Genomic DNA, 22,234 nt, shown 5'->3' with positions numbered 1-22,234 from the left:
ATATTCAAAAAGAGAGTTTAAAATGGTCTTCTTTTAGGCACAAAATCCAATTTTTCCTAAATTCACATTAGCCAAGATTATCGACCCATGAAATTTTAAAGTCCAAACTCCATCTCTAAAATGGATTTTTGATAGAGACCAACATTTGAATGGTAAAGTCCAAACTCCATCTCTAAGATGGATTTTTGAAAGAGACCATATTTGAATAGTAAAGTCCAAACTCCATCTCTAAGATGGATTTTTGAAAGAGACCACATTTGAATAGTAAAGTCCAAACTCCATCTCTAAGATGGATTTTTGAAAGAGACCACATTTGAATTGGTGCACTGGCTCACACACCAATGCCCTTTGTCCATACGAAATTTCTTTCTTTCCCACAACAGCATTCCTTTCATATTCCGCCCCCTTATCATCATCTTCGTCATTAAAGCCTTTTTTTCCAACTAATTGGGTAGAAGGAAAAAGGAAAACTAGTTTCCCGTCCTTTCTATCTCTAAATGAAGAAAGAATAATCAATTGTCCAGTTCTCTCAACTTTGAAAATGAGAAATACAATGTGAGTGTTGCTCTTTGCCCGACTCCAATAATGAATGTGGCGGGTGTCATTCCTAGCCAGATTTGAAGCGATTAAGGCACCACAAACTGTGTATTCCCCTTGTTACATTGCTAAGATGTTATTATTGCAATAAAACACTATTACCTAGCAATACAGTAATGATACAGAAGCTTAATAAAGCTAAGGGGGACCATTAACAATGCTCTCTCCTATTAAAAACAACAATAGGGAGGCACATTCATGACCCTTCAATATTTGACTGTAACAGCCTGTTTCACCTGTTTCTCCAACAAAACGAAACAAAGATAGAGAAGAAAACCGAAGGTAATGAAAGATCTACAAAAATGGACGCAAAGAACCAATTTCAGGCCCCTCAATTTCAGTAAAACCTGCTTCTTCTTCTTCCTCTTGCAGGAGTCACAGAGGAATGCCTGCCTCTTTCTGCAGCAGGGTTCAGATGGCCCTCCTCCTCATCATCACTAGTTTCATCTAACCTCCATCTCAACCCACTATTCATAATTGTATCTCCAAAGCTAGTCTCTCTCTTGCCGTGAATACTTCAAAGCACAAAAAATTATTGAAATCAAAATTTCATTATGGAGACAGAGAAAGAGAGAGAGAGAGAGAGAGCCAAACACCAGTAATAACTAAGGCAGGAAAACTAAAGGGAAAAAAAACGTACACCCTCCCGCTCTCAAATCATAATTCCAAATAACCCGTAGGACCATGGCAAGCGCATGACCCCCTCCAACCTATAAACAAAAAAGACGTTTACCATGCTCTATACTTTTATAATTATCCAAATTACAATCTATTTATCCTTTTTATTTTTCTAATGACTCCATCAACACCTTAGAAAGGCTCCCCCTTTTCCCTCTCTTTCTCACCCATGAACCTCTACCTATCACTTTCTCTCTCTCAACCTCCCTTGAACCCTCAAATCTCTCTGATCTCATGAAACTCACAAATATGCTAAAAGGCATTTCAAATTCCATTTATATCGGGTTATTAGAAAAAAGAAAACGGGTAAATATTGTAATTTGGACAGTAAAAAAAAAAGGAGGGGGTTAAACATCTTTTTCTTTTAACTGGAAGGGGGCCTATGCGCTTTTCACAGGCCCAAGGTGGGGTTGGGGTTGGGGTTGGGGTTGGGGTTGGGGTTGGGGTTGGGGGTTGGGGGGTATTTGGGATTATGGCTTCAAATAGCGGGGTATACATCTTTTTCCTTAAAGTAAAACCCCAGAAATGAGGACAGCTATCTTACCTCTCAATGGAATTGGCCTCTTCAACAGGACCCACTGTCAACCGTGATCTGTCTGATGGAACACGCTTCCCGGTGAAGTTCAAAACAGGTTCTCGAGTCCCACTTCTGATCGAATCGTAACCATTCATTTTGTTTGCCAGATTATCTCGGGGAAGGACCCCATTCTCCATAGAATCATCTTCAACTGAAGGCATGGGGGATGAATCCTCCACTTGATTCCCAGACCCATTTGCATTTTCTCCATGAAATCGAGTTTCTAGAATGCTCTGCATGGTTCTAGAAGCACTTTTCTCGGTGTCTTTTTGAGGGGTAAGTTCAAACCCACCAAGATTACGACCTCCTGGAGTCTCTTTCAATGAAAAACTATGCCTCGCACCCAGGCCAGATCCTTGTATTCTAGATGTGATGGGAGTCAAAAGCATATCAGTTTTGTCTCCAGGAATAGGTGGTATATTCTTGGCTGGTGTATCAAATTTGTTCAAAAAAGATGGGTTTCTTAGAGAGGCTAATGATCTCCCATGGAGTATAGAGGGAGGACGATAATCGCTCCAATCAAAGTTGAAGCCTGTATTTAATTCATCAGTCTTAGCGAAAGTTTTAGAGGCCAAGGCCCCCTTGGAGGAAAATGGTGTGCAATCTGGAGAAAGAATAAGGGAAGAAGCGATGGATGCAGAAACAGGTAATGTGATGTGTTTTGGTGGCTGCATAGCTGTCATCTTGGCTTTCACATATGGTTCAACATCCTTAATAGGGAGAAGAAAAAGGTCAGGCATGTTTCCACTCTTTACCAGTTGGCGCTGTGACTCAGGTAGCAAATCAATGGACTTATCCTGTTATGGATTGACAAAATGTGAAAAGAGATCAGCACATACTTTTCGCTTGAATATTATCCATCTGTCCATCAATGTCCGCATTGTGTGTTTGTGTGCACTAGCCCAATTGCTGAAATCAAGGCATAAGAGTTACTTACAACAAGTCCTGATCTCCATTCCTTCATAGATTGCATCTTAGACACAAGTTCCCCATCAGTGCTCCTCGAAATAATGCTCTGCTCCAAACTCTGAAGCTTACGATGAACTTGATATGCTTCTATATAACGATAACGCTGAAATGTAATAAAAGAAAATCACGATTCAAAGATATAGCTTGACACATTTTGTAATTTCTGAAATGTATAAGAAAGATGCTTCTAAAACTAAACAAGAATGTAGAACCACAGATCCCCACAAATCCAAGGAATGAAGATACTCCAACGAGCACCAGCACGCTACACTGCCAGCTATTACCTGCATACATCTAATTCGTACATCTACAGACAATTTTGCGCACCATTCCAGAAAATTATAGGTGACAATCTAGATTATCAATCACCTTTCTTCCCTCTCTAACGAATTTGCAGGAATCAAGAAGTTGCCATAATGAAAATATAGACGCAATGCTCAGCTCACTAAATGATTACGACTATGATTACTACTTAATCCCTTTAGATTTAAGATACTGAGATACCAATGAATGATGATCACCAAACACAGTCCAAACATGCTATGGAGATGTGTCCAACTGCGTATTTCCATCTAGACCCTCCTAAAATGGCTTTTAAAATGCACCAATAGCACCCCCACAATGAAAACCTGGAAAATAAGAAACACTTTCCACAGTGTCACCATGCAAGGATGAGACAAAATTTCACAGTTTCATCGACACTCTCCCAACATCTTCAAGTAATTCCCCACCAGGTTTTGAACCCCATAATATCTAACTCATTTTGACCTTCTGATCAGAAACGCCCCATCAAAAACCTCAAATGTTCCCTCCAAAACACAATGGTTTTATCACAGAAGTGTTGAACATTGAGGATAAATCTAGATTGTGATATAGCTGAAAGTGATGATGTATTGACGCTCAATTATTGAACCATGCTTAGAGAGCCTAACCAAGTCCACAGAAAGCCTTGGCAAGCTTAAAATATGTAGAGGAAGAAAATACTAGCTTTCAAAGCCAAAGGCTGATGCACATAAGCCTGCTCCTTGAGATGAACACATAGAATGATGTTTTTGACATCTAATTAATGTACCAAGCAGTGGCAAGAGAGGAACAGTGTTAAATTGGGATTGAACAAATCAAAATGCTATCCAAAGCTAATCTGAGTACAATGAACAAACACACCTATAAATCATTTCTTGTTCCAATACAGCCAAAGATTCAAAGCAAAAGGCACATTTTCCCAGATAATCAACCAAATGCGTTTGTCAATAGTCGATAAGTATGCCGAGGACATTATAGCCAAACATTACAAGAGCATTTCTTTCCTTTTTTTTCTTTTTCTTTTAAATGTTAAATTGGAACCTGGCAGGAATGGAACTCTAGACATCACGATGTGGCACTCACCATCCTGGCCACCTCTGCCTAGAGCCCATTGCCACATGCAACTGCATTTCTATAAGTCAAATTTGAACCACAGAGCTTTCTGCCTTCCAGACCAAATTTGCTAACAGGATGAGACATACTGATAAAACTTGCCAGAAAAACAAATCATTTCCAATGTGATTCAAATATTTCAGTTACAAAGAAGCAATGTATCTCATCCTTGAGAAGACACTACAATAAAGAAAAAGCAAAAAAAACATTCAACAATACCAAATAACAGATACAAGATGTTACCTGGAGATAGAACACAACCAGAAAGCTGCCGAGAGGGGTTGAAAGGTCTTGAAGAGCACTGTCAAATAGATATTTATGGAGAAATTTTTCTTCCTCGTGATTCCATGGCAACTCAATCATTCTATCCAATAAATTTCTCCGAATACAGAGGCAACAAATTTCAGTTACCAGAACCTCCATCTGATTCAACCAATCGTTGTATCCACCATCTTGATTGAGTGAAAGTGAAACATTTGATGCAGGTGTTTCAGTTAACTTATGTTCTTTTACTCGTGAGCAATGAGCTCTCTGGTACATATAAGCTTCAGTCAGTAGTCCACATTCAATTCTCACCCGAACAGATGTTACACCCTCCCTGAGCGAAACCAAATTTGTTGCTTCATGCCCCAAAGTTGCATATGAGTACAGATTGTCATGACCAGAGTACCTTAGAAACATCAAGGCGGCATCTGGATTTTGCCTTTCTAGTAAAACTTGAGCGATCTTTGGATGTGCTGTAGGACCAGCAATTTCAGGAAGAAGACGGCAAGCCTCCTAGAAGAAATATAAGAAAAATATGATCAGTATTATCAGCATAATATAAGTGTTTTGCAATCTGGACATATAAAAGCACAACCTGTTTATCCAGAAGACTAATTTTTACATTGTTTATTTCTAACCTAGCAATAAGAAGGTATTTTTTATACACGTATGTAATTAACTTTCTTTCCTCCAGGATGCCCTCTTGACCTCCATATGAGCACCTTGTTTTCCACTTTTTCTTTTATCTTATGCAGCCTCCACTTTCTTTGTCAATAAAATCAACCTTCCAAAGGAACGCACTGAGAAGGCAAGACAGTTCCAAGAAACACAGAAGTGAAAAGAAAAAGCAATATAAGATTATTTATATAAGATTATTTGTTGTCTACCATTAAAAAGAAAATCAGAAACTGAGTCTCTTACCATTAAATTCATTGATTCTTAAGTGGACACTAACAAACATAACTAAATCAGGAAGTATGAGATTAGTTGTAAACATGATGCTGGAGAAAACAAGAGAAAGCTATTCTATTTCTAGAGAATGAAACAGAACTTAACTTCTTGAATGAACTCAAAATCCAAATCACAATGATGAAACAGTGACCAGTTTAATGTAACATAAAAAATGCAATTTCACAATTTAGAAGTCCCTAAGCAGTTATAAACTGCTACTTGAGACAACTATGGCTTCACTAATGGTCCGCTGTGGAGCCTAACAATATAGGAATATTATTGGAGATTTAGTTCCTTATTGCAACTATTAAATAACTACACCTGGAGCGCAAATTGCCCAAAAAAAGGGATACTTACACAGAAGCTCAAATTTGATGGTTACATAACCAGTACGTCGCCAATGTTGGAAACCAAAGATTAAACATTTTAGTTCATAAAGAACTAGCTACAATGGCCAAGTGATACTCCCCACAGATTCTATACTTCTGTGCTGTGGGATTATTTAAAGTGGTAGGATTCCATAGATACCTCTACGGTAAGTTACTCTAGTGTATAACTAAGTTGAAAATGCATAGAGATATCATAGGAAATTTACAACGTCACAAGCAATAATAGCAGTAAAGGGATTATGAAAAAATTTTAAAGTGAATACTATAGAAATATTTGGACAGATATCTTAGTTAAAATATAAAAATTATCAACGCTAATCTTACATAAAACCATAAACCATTGTGAACATATTGTATTTCACTACCTATTGTGTTGATCTTTGAGACTTCATGTTACAAGCAATAAAATAATTGTTCTCCAACTGCCAACTATTTTTACCAATATAGTCGATAATAAAGGGCATTAAGCAAAGAAAACCATAGAGATAATAAACTTCACAGAGGTACCAACTCTTATGAACAAGGACCACAACAAGATACTAAAACTTAGTTACAAGATTCCTAGACCAGAAGAAATTAGAACTTTAGTTATGAAACCTACCAAGGGGGTTAAGTAGGTGTGGTTCGGGTTTCTAGGGCTTAACTATAGTTTGAGGTGTTGGTTAGGGTTTCTAGCTAGGCTTTGGGTAGGTATAGGATTTTCTCTCACCAAAAGTTTCTTTCTTCTCAAAAGAATTGCTAGAGTTTCTTTCTCAAGGCATGCAAGGAAAAAAAATCCTCCTAGTGAGGTGGGTTGGGGGTTTATATAGACACCCCCCAATACATAGATGAATAATCAGTAGTTATTTGGGTTGGGATTTAAAAGAAATTAAGAAAGGAAAATTCGGGTAAGGTAAAAAATGACAAAATTGGACATCACCAATGTCCCAAAAGACACTTAGGTCCGCAAAAATGCGGCCTCTTCCCATGCACATGGTATGGGGGGGAACGGATGATCTTCCACTGGGAAAATGTAAATGTACTTTGTAACTAATATCCATCAATATAAGGTCAATAAATTTGCTCAATCATATTCTTTATAGAGATGTAAAATCATAAATGTTAATGTGCTGAAATGGCTTCAATTTTCTTTTCTTTATCTTATATTTTTTAAAAAAAAATGTCTGAAATTGGATCTAGATTTTCTAATTTGAAATCAATTTGGGTCATGCCCCCCCTTTCTCAATTATCGTTGAATTTTATTTCAAGCCAGTAGACCAATATATATGAGAGAAGATGATGGGCTATGATCCACTTGATCCATGATCAAGCATGGGGCCAACACCTCCTTATCTAATATGAATTTTTCTTTACAATGTCCCTAAGACTTACCCATGCTCCTCATAGAAGGCTTGCACCTCCATATGTATCACCTAAAGGGGTCACCAATGCCTATGTAATAACGACATGCGTGTCACATCTGTTTAGGAGAATCTGACATACCAATGCACTGGATGCACATGTCGAGACAGAATACATGACTACAAACATAAGATATTTCCATTTTTTTGGGCTCACAAACATGACGTCTATTATGTGGACAAGCAAGTTTACAAATTGGACAAACAAGACACGCATGTCCATTTTGTATAAGACACATGCCCAATTGTAAGACACATATGTGTGCATTGTAAGACAGGTGTGTCCATATTGTAAGATGCATGAATGCATGGGTCATTAGGAAGCCGATGATTTAGTTTTTAAGTTCCTTATTATTAAAAGTCACAAATCATTTGAATATATAGCTAATATATATATATATATATATATATATATATATATATATATATGTGTGTGTGTGTGTGTGTGTGTGTGTGTGTGTGTGTGTGTGTGTGTGTGTGTATGTTATACATAAAGCACATTCTTTGTACCGAGATGTGGCATTGGACTTGGCAAAATATAGGGAGGTTAGTCAGCTCCTTTAAGTACAAGTGAGACATGGATCCTCATATCCATGACACAGTAACATAGGTTACATGATAACAACCCGTAAGGCATGGACTCATGTTCCTTTCTCTCCTCGATGTCCTCCCTTTATGCCCCTCTTTCTTCTCCTTTTTGTGTTTATCTCTAATCAGTGCCATAGAGGAAAGCAACATAGGTTCCATATTTTGGTTTCTTTCTTCCTCTAAATTAACTAATTACAGATGGAATGGATGAGATCCTGGAGGGAGAAGAGTTCTTGGTTTGAGCGAGCAGGCCTCCTATTGTCCCGTGGACATCTGCATATAAACTCCTAAACCAAATTATCCAAACCCTCCTTCCATTCCAGTGGGTCTTATACAAAAACTGAGAGTGGCTCTCAACTTTGACAGATACATAAAAGATTACAGGTCATCTTTGCATAAATTTGTAGTCCACTTCCAGAAAAAAAACATACATTCCTGCATGACAATCCAATCTAACCCTGAGTTACTCCCATAGTTGTTGAGATGTTCCAACCTAGGTGGTAATCCCACTCCAGATTCTCGGTCCTCTGTTATGGGCAAGGGATCTTTAAAGGATCTCAATTTTAAAGTTTTGGGATCATGGTCCTCATTGTTAGGGATCTCGACCCTCTAACTTAAAGACCAAGATAACGGCCAAACTGATGATTTTCTTTACTTATAGCCCAGCTAGCAATGTAACTATACTTTTAAACACATAGCTAGCTGGATATTGATAAAGAGATCCCTATTTTAAAGAGTATATATAGTCATAGATTTTACATACTCTTTAAGGTTCAGAGCATGATCCCCAAAAATTCAGGTTCAAGATCCCCAAAAGGTTGAGATCTCAATGCCATACATTTGGGGATCCTGATTCCTAAAATATGCATTTTACCAACGCCTTTCACAATCCCCTACTCCCCGTCCCTCTCCTTATCCCAACAACTATGGTTATCCCAACTAGTCACCCACTCAAGACAACCCTGCATTCTCATGGGACTTGCCATAAAAATTGAGTTTGGAATCATATAATCTATGGCCCACAAATCTCTAAACTATCTTCCACAAGGATACTGCAGAGAGCCAACTAACTTTCACAGATCAGGTCCCCAATTCTTAAAAACCAGGGAGATTTACAAAACGGCTCTACATGACAAGTTGCGTTCATGATCACTCTCTTTCCTTGCAACTACACAGAAGATGATTGAGGGCATACTTTATGAAATGGCAAACTCTCTCAACCATCACCACACAAGACCAATAGCCTATGAAACACTCCACTGATTCAAAAACAATTCAGGACGAACCAAATAAGCTTACAGAAATGCCCAAACCTTGGAAAAACATCAAACCAATATAAAAGTCAGCCAAGAGTTTTACCTGTGAACACAAGACGAAGATGTTTGGGGTCTACAACCCTCTGCTTTCAAGGCAACATGTGGCAACTATCTTATCAAGAGTGGCAAACCAACCAACAAGCAGGCAGCATAATGAGCTTGCTTGTCCCAATGTATTCAAATTCGCTTCGCTTCGACCGAAGCCTTCGGATTTTAGGCATAAACCGAAGTGAAGCAAAGCCTAGCGCTGCCGCTTCGACCAGATTCGGACCACTTCGGGCTTCTTCAGTCGGATTTGGGTATGCTTCGGGCAGCAAAGAAATAGCTATATAAAAGTATTTTTTTTTATTATTTATTATTTCGCCCAAAAAATTTATTTGTTCCCCGGCCTGGCCAGTACCTAGGACAGGACAGGCCATTCCGTTTTCTTGTTCTAATGAATGATAGATCAAATGATTTGCCTGATTCAAAAACTAAAAAACTTTCCTTCTTGTTATTGAAACAACTTTTGTTCTTGTTTCACTCTTATAGAATCTATTATTATGAATGTCTTTCTCATTTATTTTCTTTCATTCTATTATTCTATTCTAATTACTATATTCTTTACTTTCACTTTTTTTTTCAAGAGACAAACCTTGTACAAATGCCTGAGTCCGCATCACACTATGATTTGATTTCTGATTTCTTTTCTTTTTTCATTATCATTACAATTACATTCATTAGTTGTATATATTTTATATATAAATATCTAATTTATTTATATTAAATTTTAAAAAAAAGTCTGAAGTCTTTCACCGAATAGGGTGAAGCACCGAATTGCTTCATTTTTCTCACCAAACCGAAGAAGACTCTGAAGAAAATCTGACAACATTGGTTTGTCCCATGGACTATGGGATTTTCTTTTTCTCATACCTAATTCAGTGCATAGATAGAATTTCAGCGATAACATTGTCCCACTTCCATGATATCTTATCTGGTGGAATGAAAACTTCTTGAAGGCTCACCAACATGCAGTTCAAGTCCTCAATTTTAGTGTCCCGAGGTTTTCTTCAAGAACCATACCCACTTGTCACCCTTCCCCCCCAATCAAAATAAGAAAAGTTTACTTCAAACTTTCACTCAATTTATTTGTGATTTTTTTTTTACATGAGAACTTGAGGTAATAAAAATTGAGAAGTTTCTTACAAGAGGAAATAATCATAAACATTTAATACTTTTAGCTCTTCCTAGAAGTTGGCAATATTGCATATTCAGCAACACTATCTAGAAGCAGTGCAAGTGCAAAGATAGCATTGCCATTATCATAATAATTGAACTTAGAAACAGGTTCCAAAAATTTGTAAAATAGTCCAAACTAGACAAAGACCTAATAATTTCTGATAGAAAGCAAAACAAATGTATATAAATTAGTAGTAAAAAGACAGAAATTCAAAAGACAAGAGGCATAAGGTTGCAGGCATAGAAGTAGCACATATATCCATGAATACTTGATTTATTTTTATTTTTAAATATGTATCCATGAATAGGCAGACAAAAAATACATGCTCATTCAATTTACAGATATAGAAACAAAAGTACCTGCAATGCTAGATCACTATGGTCATCCAGAAGATAGAATGTCAAAGACTCCAAAACTGAGTGCCTTGTAATAGAGAAAGTGACAGCATAATCATCCACTATAGGTCTCCATTCAGCATCAGGAAGTGTCCAATGCTGATCAAATAAGTAGTACAACAACTGTATGCATGTCAAAGAAAACAGGAAAAGGGGAAGAAAAGGAAAATAAATAGAATTTAAGACCATGAATACATTGAAATCAAGCCTATGAAGGATACAATAGCTTGTTTCGCAACAAGAAGATCAGAGCTACCCTGCAAGAAAAGAGTATCTACAGCACTTCGCATATTCTCAAATGGATAGCTTCCTTCCATTCCCTCAATTTTGGATCTAAACAATGATCTGGAACTAACATCTTTCTTCAAACACGTAACTTCGAAAGGAATTCTTGTTTCTTCTACAAAATCTTGTTCTATTCCAAGATTTGATAAAGCATCTTCAATAAATAGCGTAGATCCAGGTTGTATGCCTGTTATCTGACTAGTTGAATCAGGCCATGCACGTTGAATAGCAGCTGATTTCCTCTCACGAATAGCAGATCGCCACTGTATGATGCTGGGATAGCAGGACTGGATATTATCAAGGAACTGATATCTCACGCACCAAGCCATAACCTCCAAATGCTGAGAACAACAGAATAGAGTCAAGCTGCTAGACGGTTAGCACGATAATGATCAATCAAGGACACTCTTCTGGCCAAGATAAGAGAATGATGCATTCATATCTCATGACTTTGCAAGCCTTAATTGCGATTATTATCTAGTAAACCAACACATAAAGCTGTAGAGAAGTCTGGTGGATTCGTGCGCAAGCGCATAGAGGGCATATTTAAAAAACTTCAACAAGCATAATTTCTAAGTTTGAACTAAAGCAATCAAAAGACATAAAAAGGTTGAAACTTTATTAATTTCAACAAGCATAATTTCTAAGTTTGAACTAAAGCAATCAAAAGATATAAAAAGGTTGAAACTCTATTAATTTATAAATTTATTTCGAACTTTTGCATTTTGTATTCTCAGATTCTTTGTTACAAAAGCTCAAACTATTCATCGAGGCCCTTTGATGTCACTTGTCCACAATCCAGAATGTCAATACTACGTTCAGTGTTCTTGGCAAAATATATGTTTTAAAAATAAGAACAAAAAAAAAATCACTGTATGAGACGATGATAAAGGCAGCTGCCTAAGCTGGCACCATGGTGATCCAGGCAGCCACCTAAGCTAGTACCTGGAATCAACTTGTCCCAGTCAGGGGGCCCGGGTAGAGGTGTAATTGCTTGGGGAATATTTTTATACACTAAGAACTACATGTTTCAGTTTTAAGTAATTCTGTGAAATTCAAGGGTCTTCGACTCTTTGGCACCAAAGATATGATCCCTAAGCCATTATCCTCCTAAAGATCGTGATAATACATTCAACTAAATGACCTCCTAGCCATTGTCCTCCTAAATATCGCACCCATACGATCATCACTAGTGCTCGTGAAAGGGAAGCCCCAAACTCTGATATTCCCTGCTCCACAAAAGAGAAAGATCTGCCAACTTTACCTCTTTGTCACCTAACAGCTAAACTATACCCTTTTTACACTATATATTAAAAAGAGCCCACCTCTTGCATTGGTCCCCCCCCTCATGGAACTCGGTTTCTTCAAAACAATCAGGGTCTCTTCAAAACAATCAGTTTTATACTTTCCAATGTTTCAATAAAATGTTATTTATCAAAAAACATTAACCCAAAAATAGGTCCCTTCCATCTCCATATCGTTATCATGCATTCCCTTCCATGGGTATGCGACATGTCCTAATGTTCAGCTACCTCTAACCGCCTGTCCCACTTCAAAGATCACATCTCATTGGGAGGCTTGAACAACAGTGAAGACCCTTTAGACATATCAGATTTTTAACTAACTCTGGAAACGACAGATAGCAGCAGATAGATTCGCTATCACAAACAGTATATTACATAAGTAAGGACCTTGCCAGAATGTATCTTCTTACCACATTTGCATGAATATGAGAGGTGACTTGAAACTCAGCATGAGAGCATTGAAGGGCCTGCCAACCAATGAGAAACAAAGCAATACTTCCTAAAGGAAAATAACCCAGATTTTCCTTTGATTGATTATAATATAATCAGATAGAGTTGCTCTTTCTAAAAGGCAAGTCCTTGCAACTGCATAATCACAATTCACAACTCACACATTAGCAACCAACTTTGTACCACTAATAACCTAAATTTGGATCAGCGAGTCATAAACAAACCCATCAAGAATAGTCCATATGCTCTTAAAACATTGCTTTGCATCAAAAGGAACCAGTCAAATCAGAAGTTCCAAACTGACTAGAGTTTCACAGGTGCCTCCTAAACCACCCCCAAAATACATAGTCTATACACCCCCTTCACCTACACTGCTCCTTCAGCCAATGCCACAAAATATCGAGGCCTATTGCATGCAGCCATTCACCATTAGAACCATTGAACTAGTAATTCAGTCCCAACCACAAAGCATGTAAATACATTATACATGAAGTCAACTGACTTTGGAGTTCGGACTGAACCATTCAAATCTATTCAACATGGTCAAGGGATAAATAAAAATAATGACCACACCAACAAAGAGTCAGCCAATTACAGCTAACTCACAGTAGTTACTTGCAAGACTCATTAACTCAAGCGAGTTAGAGCAACCAAGGAAATCCTTGAATTGTTAGTTTGATCACAAATCGGAACTAAAAGGGGGCTTCTGGTTTTCTCTGGTACTCAAGGATTAAAAGGGGTCATCTGATCCCCCTTTCATAACGAGAGCACTAAATTGATGAAAAGACTCCAGAAAAAAAAACATATTAATGGAACATTTTCTCATACCACATTTAGGATTACCCAATCTCTCTATATATGCAAAATCTTTTTCATTCACCATTTTTCTTCAGTGCATCTTGTCCCAATAATGAAAAAGGTGGTTAATTCCTTTTATGTGAAGATAAGTTTACTAGTTTTTTTCTAATGATTTCCAGTCCTAAATTTCCTAGTTTAACAATTTTATAATCTAAAAAATATTATTGATCTATGCTTTTCCGAATGCCATATTCTGTATCTTCCATTATCTTCATTTTTTTGAGAAAGATTGACATTTCTTTGAAAATACACAAAACTTGCATGACATGGTCAGATGATTGTGGTAGAAAAGTCACTCAGCCACTTATTATAGCCGCAATTTATTCAAGTCATCAGCAAATAATTTTGCCTTCCGCCCAACGAGAATCGCACTGCAAAGCGATCCTGCTCATCCATCCACCCCTTGAAACTTCACCAACGATATGAGCCTCTGGGGTGCTTGTGAAACCTTATTGTAGGAACGGCTCGAAGGGAAGCGTCCCTCTTCCTAGCTTGGATTCTGAGTTAGACGTGATGAGTCATAATTTAGCAAATGTTAGTTTCGTAACATTGGCTTTTAAACCAAGAGCGATGACCATTTCTTTGAATCAACAGTAACTCATGTACTATGTTAAGTTGCTACTGTATCATGCTCACTAGTAGTTTATTTTTGTGTCACAACAGTATAAGCCCAGCTCATGTTCCCAATTGGTGGTTGAACAATACAACACTAGGCCTAACTTGCTTAATTTTTCTTTCTTGATTTTTCCTATTTCCTAGAATGTTATGATATTCACTTTTATTTTCCATTAAGTATAAAATATTTTTCATGTCACATTCTATCGATTCATGCTGCATAACTTGACAAGCTAACCTGAGTAGTACCACATTGAAGTCACAATTTGTACACTATGAAACAAACAGACATCTTTGAAACTTAGTTCAGCAATAGCAATATATAGAGAGTTAAAAGACAAGGTTGTTTCAAGTTTCCGCACCATGACCAAAAAATAATTTCATTTAATGGAAAAGCACCTGCTTAGCTTTTGAGACATTATCTAAAAGATGGTGCAAGTCTTGAAGTTGTGGAGAAAGTGTTCCTCTGAATGATAAGTCCAACGCCTCAAGGACATTTGCAATTCCATTGAGGTGCACCAAAAGCTTCTGGAGTACTGCAGACTTCAGTTTCATCTCTTTAGACTCAAGATTATCTGCACATGAGGTCTACTCTTAACATTTGAAAACTGATCATAGAATAAACAACTTGAATTGTTCTAATATTTTTAAAAATAACTTCAAAAAAGCCTTTAGGCATACATATCCCATGAAGCCCTTCTAGGATGTTCCCAAATGTCCTCTTGCACCATTCCTTGACAACAACCTCGTCAAGAAGCATAGCAAGAACAGGATCGCTGGATACAGCACTTTCATCCATACAAACATCAGTTATATCTAGCAATCATTAAGGTAACAAAACACAAAATCCAAGCGGAAGGTAAAAAAGGAGGAAACCCAACCATAAGTGCTTCATATGACTGAGAATCAAGATATCAGCACTAATGAAGGATACAATGGCAGATTAAAGAGACCAAATTGTGCTCAATGGCAACATCAAACAGAGAGTACAGATGTTGAATATCAGCAGCCAAATACTTTCCTTCATTTTTGTCTTTAGATCTATCATCACTTCTTATAGAAATAAGGCCGGCATCCACACATTCATAGTATAGACGCAACCTGAACCTATTGCCCCTCTTCGGTATGGGGATTCTACAAATTGGGCACATATCACAACGTTGACTGCATTCAGCACATAACGAAGCATGCCCACATGAATTCAGAACATGCTGAACATAACGCCCGCAACTTCTCAAATCTCTAGTAGCACGACATCGCTCAATCTTTGCTTCATTGCACAGTTCTAGTGGATCAGTTGATGCCAAGCGTACCAAAGCATCCTGAAAGAGAAATTACAATTTAATAAAGGACTCACTCATGCAATGCCAAGAATAGCAATCAATATTAAAAACAAATTAATTGTTTTTCTCTAAATAATGAATTAAATACTACAAAATCCGGATTGTCCTTAAACTGGTATAACTACTACATCAAATACATTTTGAATATTATATTCATCTTAATCTTTTCACATTTCAAAATAGCAATCGACATTGAAAATAAATTAAAAGCTTTCATCTAAATAATTAATTAAATGCTACGAAATCCAAAGATTGTCTTTGAATGTATTTAAGCTGGCATACCTAATACATCAAATACATTTTGAATGTTAAATTCATTTTATTCTTATCAGATTTCAAAATGGTGCAAGTGCACCCACCCAAATGAAAAGGAAGTGAATTAGGTGCTTATAGACATATAAGTACTTTTATATTTGTAATGCATTCCCAACGCATAGCATAATTATCCAGCAATCACCCAAGCACACAGAGAGTGCATTGACTCCACAATGGGCCAATATTAATGCATTAACAGTTCAAGTAGGGCCATAAGACATGATATTACATACAAAATAATACTCTGGAATCAACTTTAAAGAAACACAAGGTGCCATAAGCAGTGTTCAGGGACTCAACCAAATCAAATAGTTACTTGGCTTCAGCCTATGGGCGAGGCGAGTTCCCATGTACCCTACATGGGAACGAGTATAATACTCCGGTGAGTACTGTACATGCTCGCTCGAGTACTGTACACTTTGTGAATTTGTGAATTGCTTCAGCCTATGGGCGAGGCGAGTTCCCATGTACCCTACATGGGAAGGCGTATAATACTCGAGTGAGTACTGTACATGCTCGCTCGAGTACTGTACACTTTGTGAAATTTTATATATATATATATATATATTTGGTGGGGGAGGGAAGATTCATTCCCCATTTTTGCCAAATAATCTTGCCCAAAGCCCAAACTCCATGCCATTTGATCACAAATTCACAATTAGGTTTGTTTTTTACTAGATCTAGCTAATAGAAGTGTTACTTACAAAAAACACTTCAATCTCTTGCTTTCAAAGATAAAAAAAAATTTCAATTTTTTGGCCCAATTTTTTTAGATTTTGATTCCATGGATCTCGCAGATGCAAAGTCCAATACCAAAAGTTGCTTGGGGACTTCCATTCGTGCTTAGAGAAGGTTTGACCCAGACTTCATGTCCCGATATAGGCCAAGCACAAAGTTCCAGATTTTGGCCTCAAAAACTAAAGTAAATTTTATTCTTTTTAGTTAAATTCATAACAATCATTTAGTGTCATATTATTGATTGCTATTATGTGTTATCATTTCAATCAGTTCCTTTTTTCTTTTTTTCTGGCATTCCAGAAAAAAGACATGTATTAATTACGTTTTCCAAAATTTTATTTACTTAGGGTGCATTTTGATGAATGAGCTTGAGATTTTTATTTTTTGTAGACTTAATGATATGAACAGCATTTTTTTCTGCTTTTTTGTTGCATCTAGGATGTATTTTTTGCAGTTAAGGAACTGTTTTTTAAGGAATTATTTTTGGACTAGGGGGATCCATTTTTCTGAAGTAGGTTAAATCTTGTGCATTGGGCTTTTTCTAATATCATTTTTCTTATTTTTCCTCTAAGAACCAATTTATTTAATGATGACAGTTACCTTTGATTGAAGTAATCATATTTTATTTTTTTTATATCAGTTACCTTTATTTCAAATTTATAACAAGAAAATTTATCAAAATACCCATAAAAGATTAATTATTTAAAGTTTTACCCTTTTGCAACTATTCCATGTCATGATCATGCGTCTTTTGAAAGGTATTTTGAAACTAAATCAAAAGACATGGGTAAAATGTTAAATAGTTTATAGCTTATAGTTATTTTGATAATTTTCCCTTTATAATAAGATCAATTTCGCCACTTCATATTTCACTATTACTTGTATGACGAACATATTGATTAAGTATTTATGGATATGAACTTTTGTAGACCTAAGAGATGATGAGGGAGGATCCAGCTTGGGATCATGGGGAGAAAAGGTGTAATTTCTGTGGGAGGGCGATGACAAGGGGGATTAATCACCTAAAATATCACCTAGCAAAATTTTAGGGTGATGTTCACTCGTGGCAAAGTGCATGTGGCAGTTAAGGAGCAGAACCCAAAGACATCAGAGGTGGCAAATGGAAAGAAGGTGCAGAGACAGAGGATGATTAAGGAGATAGGGAGAAAATATTATGCAACCACAAGAGATAATAGGGAGCAGAGTATTTGGCCTCAATGGAGTAGACTAGGCAGGCTAGTCAAGATATATAGGAGAGACGGCTGCAGATTGATGAGATGTTTGCTAGACGGGTATGAACTTCTAGGCCAAACTCCCGAACCTATAGTGCCTAGCATGGGAGGGTGTGGGCTTGGGCTCTTTAGGTCTTGTTCTTCCATATTGAGAAGGTCTTTCTCATCCAGGCCTTCTAACACATCCCGGCCTTCTACTATTTACTAGCCCCTACCCAAACCCATCCTAAGGCCCCAGCCCCAACCTCAAGCCCCTGAAACCTTAGGACTTAATCCCCATAGCTCCAATATCACCAGAGGACATTTCATTGCTTATGGGCATCAAAACTCAAGGTTAAGGTGAAGGGGGAGGTTGCAAGTTGTTTTCATGGCAATGCCATCCCATTTCAATAGATAACTTTGAATATTATCAAGTTATAATATCTGCTATAGTTGAAGCACGATCCGGACTCAAGGGTTCAACTGCAGATAAGCTTGCAAAAAAATGTTTAAATGATGAGGTGGCTGAAGTAGATTTGTTCCTTCAAGATTTTAAATAGTCATGGGCTACAGCTGAGGTCACAATTATGTCAGAGGGTTGGCAGGATGGGTGTAGAGGCACATAGTTAATTTCCTGATCTAACTGGCCTAAAGAGATAGTTTCTCATTCCAGTGTAGAACTATCCCCACAAAAGGAGGACCAAAAAGCTTCCATTTAGGAAGATTGATAAAGTAGTATAAAATATTGCAGAAGAAAATGTGGTGCAGTTGATTGCAGATGGTGAGAAAAGTTATGTAAAGGCAGGAATGTTGTTTATCAAAAAGATACAGCATTTAGTTTGGAGTCCATGTGTTGCTTACTGTGTAGATCTCATGCTGGAGGTTGTAGGTGAGTTGAGGAAGGTGGATATTTGTGTTAAGAGGGCCAAAAAAATCACCAAGTTTATATACAACCACTCATACATCCTTAGCTTAATGAGATCTCATTGTGATCGAGAGCTCATCAGGCCTATTATCACGAGGTTTGCCACTTCATATTTGACCATAGAGTTGATTCTAAGGCAGCAGTCAGTAGTGAGGCAGATGGTGGCATCAGAGGAGTGGCTCTCCACATCTCTTTGGAGGAATTCAACTGAAAGTTAGGTTCATGATATTCTTAGCAGTCAGATATTTTGGGTTAAACACGATGAAGTTGTTTGGGCCGCCACACCACCTGTGCAGGTACTAACGTTGGTTGATGCCAATCTTAAGCCAGTCAAGGGATTCCTTTATGAGACATTAGATCAAGAGAAAGTGGGCAATAGGTAGAATTGCAAATTCCATGAAAAGGTTTAGGAGATCATCAATGCCAAGTGGGCTAACCAGCTACACCACCATATCAATGTGGCAAGTAATTATTGTTTCAAAGTTCCATTTATGTTTTAATGCTAATTTGTGATCCGAGTTGGCATATTAATGCTTATATTAACACTATATGCAAGCTTTTTCCTTAAGTTGAATTATTATTATCAACTGGGTCAAATGAAACAACCCGAGATCATAGAAGGGGTGAGGTACTGCATTGAGAGACTAGAGCCTGATGAGCATGCCCAAATCCATGCCATAAGAGAGGTAAACTTATAAATAAGTTCTAGTAGTCAAACACTGTTGTTGTTAGTTTGTTGTAGTATGATTGATTATGTCAAATTTTCTTTCTTAGCTTTCTGTGTACATGGATGCTCAAGGTGATTTTCGGACCAACATGGCTAGAGGAACACAAGGAGAATTAAAGCAAGTTTGTTAGAGGAGATTTAGAGCAAGGTTGGCTAACAAAGTTCATCATTCAGTATTTCCTAACATAACTAGTATGCATAGTCAGATTTCTAATTTTAAATCAATTGATTAATCTTCTTATTTCCTTTCAACAAAATGGTGAGAGTCATATGGACTTAACATGACCCATCACTTACAAAAGATTGCAATCAGGGTCCAAAGCGAAGCCTAATCCTCCACAAGGTGTGAGAGAAACTGGAGTACATTCCAGTAGTCCAGTAGACACGTACGACATGGAAGAACAGATTGAAGACATAAAGGTTCCACCACCTAGTATATGTCCACTACAACCTCAACTTGAGGAAAAGGCCGCTACGGAGAGAGGCCATAACCCGATCAACCTCAACCACATATTCATGAGATGCAGTAGAGGAATGGGCGATGAGGCTGGAGGAATCAGTAGTATAAAAAAAGAGGCTACAAATGACCCTAATGACGTGGAAGTGATAGGGACCAACCAGGAGGACGTGAATGAAGTATAAGCGGAGAGGGGTGAGGGCAAACATGGTGATGGGAGCTCTACTAAGGAGGTCCAAGGTGGTCGGCCAAAGGGTGAGAGAGAGAGAGAGAGAGAGAGAGAGAGAGAGGTATAGCTATTAGCAACATAGCCAACGATTGAGTCAATGTTGAAGCTAGCATCGTAGCCAATGATGTAGCCAACAACCTAGCCTTGGTGCCAAGGGGCATAGCCAAGGAGGTGAGGGAAAGACTTTTGATTTTTGACCAAGGCCATGATGAGCATGAAGCGAACCCTATTTCACAGATTTTTGGTAGGGAACCCCACGCTGATAATGGAACCAAAGAGTAACCTGAACCCCACCGACGCTCCTATTACCTGTAAATATTTTTATATTTTGTTGTATTGGATTGATACATGTGAGATGAGCTTATATTTCAGAAATTGTGTACTCCATGACATTGTATCTCACAGTTTATATTTCAAAGAAATTAACATTTTTTTGCACAAATATCCTATTTTTGTTATTAATTGGCTTTATTATACAAAAATTCATTTGATTACATATTTTCTGATTTTTGCAATTTTTCCCCAAATTTTTTATTTTTCCCTAGCCCATGGTGGACTCAAGCTTAACTCCAGCAAGTCGATGCGGATGCCCAAGTAACCCGGTTCAGGCCCAAGTCCTGAGCCTGAGCCAAGTTTCTAAACCTTCGTCCTAAGTTCAATCTTTGATGAACTAGAATACAAACTTTATAACATGGATAAAATTGGGACACAATGTGCCCAAGTGATGAATTAAAGCAATCACAACATATGAACACCAAAATACCATTTGGCACATGTCCCATGAAAAGATAACACTATGTTAGGGTTACATTGAATGTATGATATATGCTTGAATAAATGATTTGGACTTGGGTTGCATTTGGAACTCAGAACCTGCTTAACAATGTAGGCGAGCAACGTATTTCAGTAAAAGCAATGCAAATAAATAATCAGAAAAATAAGAGAAATCGAACAACATCACAATCTCGTAGAGCAGTCAGAATAGATGAATCATACTAGTTCGTTATTGAAGTTTTTGGAACCATAATTGATAAACTGCAAAAGACCAACTTATCATCGTTTATCATTTATTGGAATCTTTGCATTGGTTTTAATCCACTAATAAAATTTTCTGTCTTTGCTCAAAAAAAAAGAGAAAAAGACAATATACCATATGGCATAAACCAAAAATTCCCTCCTTCAAATAATCCAAGGTACTCTTGAAAGAACAAACATGGAAATAAAGTAAAACACGCAAATTACCAAAAGAACATGGAAATAAAGTAAAACACACAAATTACCAAAGGAAAGCCTGAAAAAACCTTCCATGTCAAAAATGGAAAACAAAAGCACAACAAAACAAGTAAATTTTAGCAGTATGCACTAAAATAGCACAAGAAACATGGAAAATTTTAAATGGAAGGAAGAATTGAAATAATGAATTAGAAACACCAGAGAGGGAGAAAATATGGAGAACCTGAAAATCAAATAATCAAGCAGAGCATAGAAGAAACTAATAACTTTCAGAACAATTTGAACAAGACGGAACCATACCTGGACAATGCTGCTCGGACCTGACCCATCAATCTGCAAACTGGACTGCTCGGGTGAAACTCCTACTCTTCCTGCTTCTCTTCCCATGATTTGGTCACAATCACGATAAACTAACAGGGGACTATAAACAGAAGAACCACGAGGTATCAGGAAGGATGCCGTAGTTGAACTGAGAGAACATTGGCTCAGGAGATAGAACGGAGTTGCAGAGAAAGAGAATGAGATAGATAGAGAGAGAGAGAGGAATGGTCTATGCAAGTGGGATATGGAAGAAAATTTTGAATAAGGTAACCCTAGCAATGGAAGAGAGAGAAATGCCAGTTGAATGGTGCGAAGAGAGAGAGAGAGAGAGAGAGATCGACTGGTAAAACGCCGGGGCGCTTTCCCTCCATAGGCCCTTGAAGAGCCAAATAGAAACACGAAAAGAGCCCTAAGGATTAGTCAAAATTACTGGTGTAACCCGCGACTGCTTAAATTTTGAAAGC

At 37.5% G+C, this 22,234-nt stretch overlaps 1 protein-coding gene across 3 annotated transcripts; it reads right to left on the bottom strand.

The window, feature by feature from the left end:
* Nucleotides 1–657: 657 nt before the first annotated feature.
* Nucleotides 658–22,234, bottom strand: HOS1 (ubiquitin-protein ligase). 3 transcript variants are annotated; one of them, XR_016058592.1, is made up of 11 exons: nt 21,750–22,221; nt 15,206–15,593; nt 14,953–15,087; nt 14,671–14,846; nt 10,981–11,385; nt 10,724–10,882; nt 5,140–5,301; nt 4,481–5,014; nt 2,790–2,924; nt 1,820–2,649; nt 658–1,112 (listed from the first exon to the last, which is right to left on the bottom strand). XR_016058592.1 is itself a non-coding variant. In XM_006840078.4 (10 exons), exons 1-10 carry the CDS (start codon nt 21,834–21,836, stop codon nt 935–937), a joined length of 3,027 nt encoding a protein of 1,008 aa, XP_006840141.1. In that variant the 5' UTR covers nt 21,837–22,234; the 3' UTR covers nt 658–934. The 3 variants fall into 3 exon arrangements, 2 of the variants coding, with proteins under 2 accessions (XP_006840141.1, XP_088727050.1); XM_006840078.4 differs by lacking the exon at nt 5,140–5,301 and having other exon boundaries at nt 21,750–22,234; XM_088870924.1 differs by lacking the exons at nt 10,724–10,882; nt 10,981–11,385; nt 14,671–14,846; ... (1 more) ...; nt 15,206–15,593; nt 21,750–22,221.

The sequence above is a fragment of the Amborella trichopoda genome, chromosome 6 (genome assembly GCF_054954075.1).
Source record: "Amborella trichopoda isolate Santa Cruz 75 chromosome 6, AtrichopodaSantaCruz75HAP2 v2.0, whole genome shotgun sequence".
NCBI classification, from domain to species: domain Eukaryota; kingdom Viridiplantae; phylum Streptophyta; class Magnoliopsida; order Amborellales; family Amborellaceae; genus Amborella; species Amborella trichopoda.
The sequence above is the reverse complement of the archived record's forward strand: the minus strand, read 5'-3'. Positions and strand labels throughout refer to the sequence as shown.

Coding starts and splice junctions, on each gene's coding strand:
- HOS1 (XM_006840078.4), bottom strand. CDS start 21,836: ATGGGAAGAGAAGCAGGAAGAGTAGGAGTTTCACCCGAGCAGTCCAGT. Junction 15,594..21,749: donor GTCCGAGCAGCATTGTCCAG/GTATGGTTCCGT, acceptor TTTCTCTTTCAG/GATGCTTTGGTACGCTTGGC. Junction 15,088..15,205: donor GGTCTCTTTAATCTGCCATT/GTATCCTTCATT, acceptor AATGATTGCTAG/ATATAACTGATGTTTGTATG.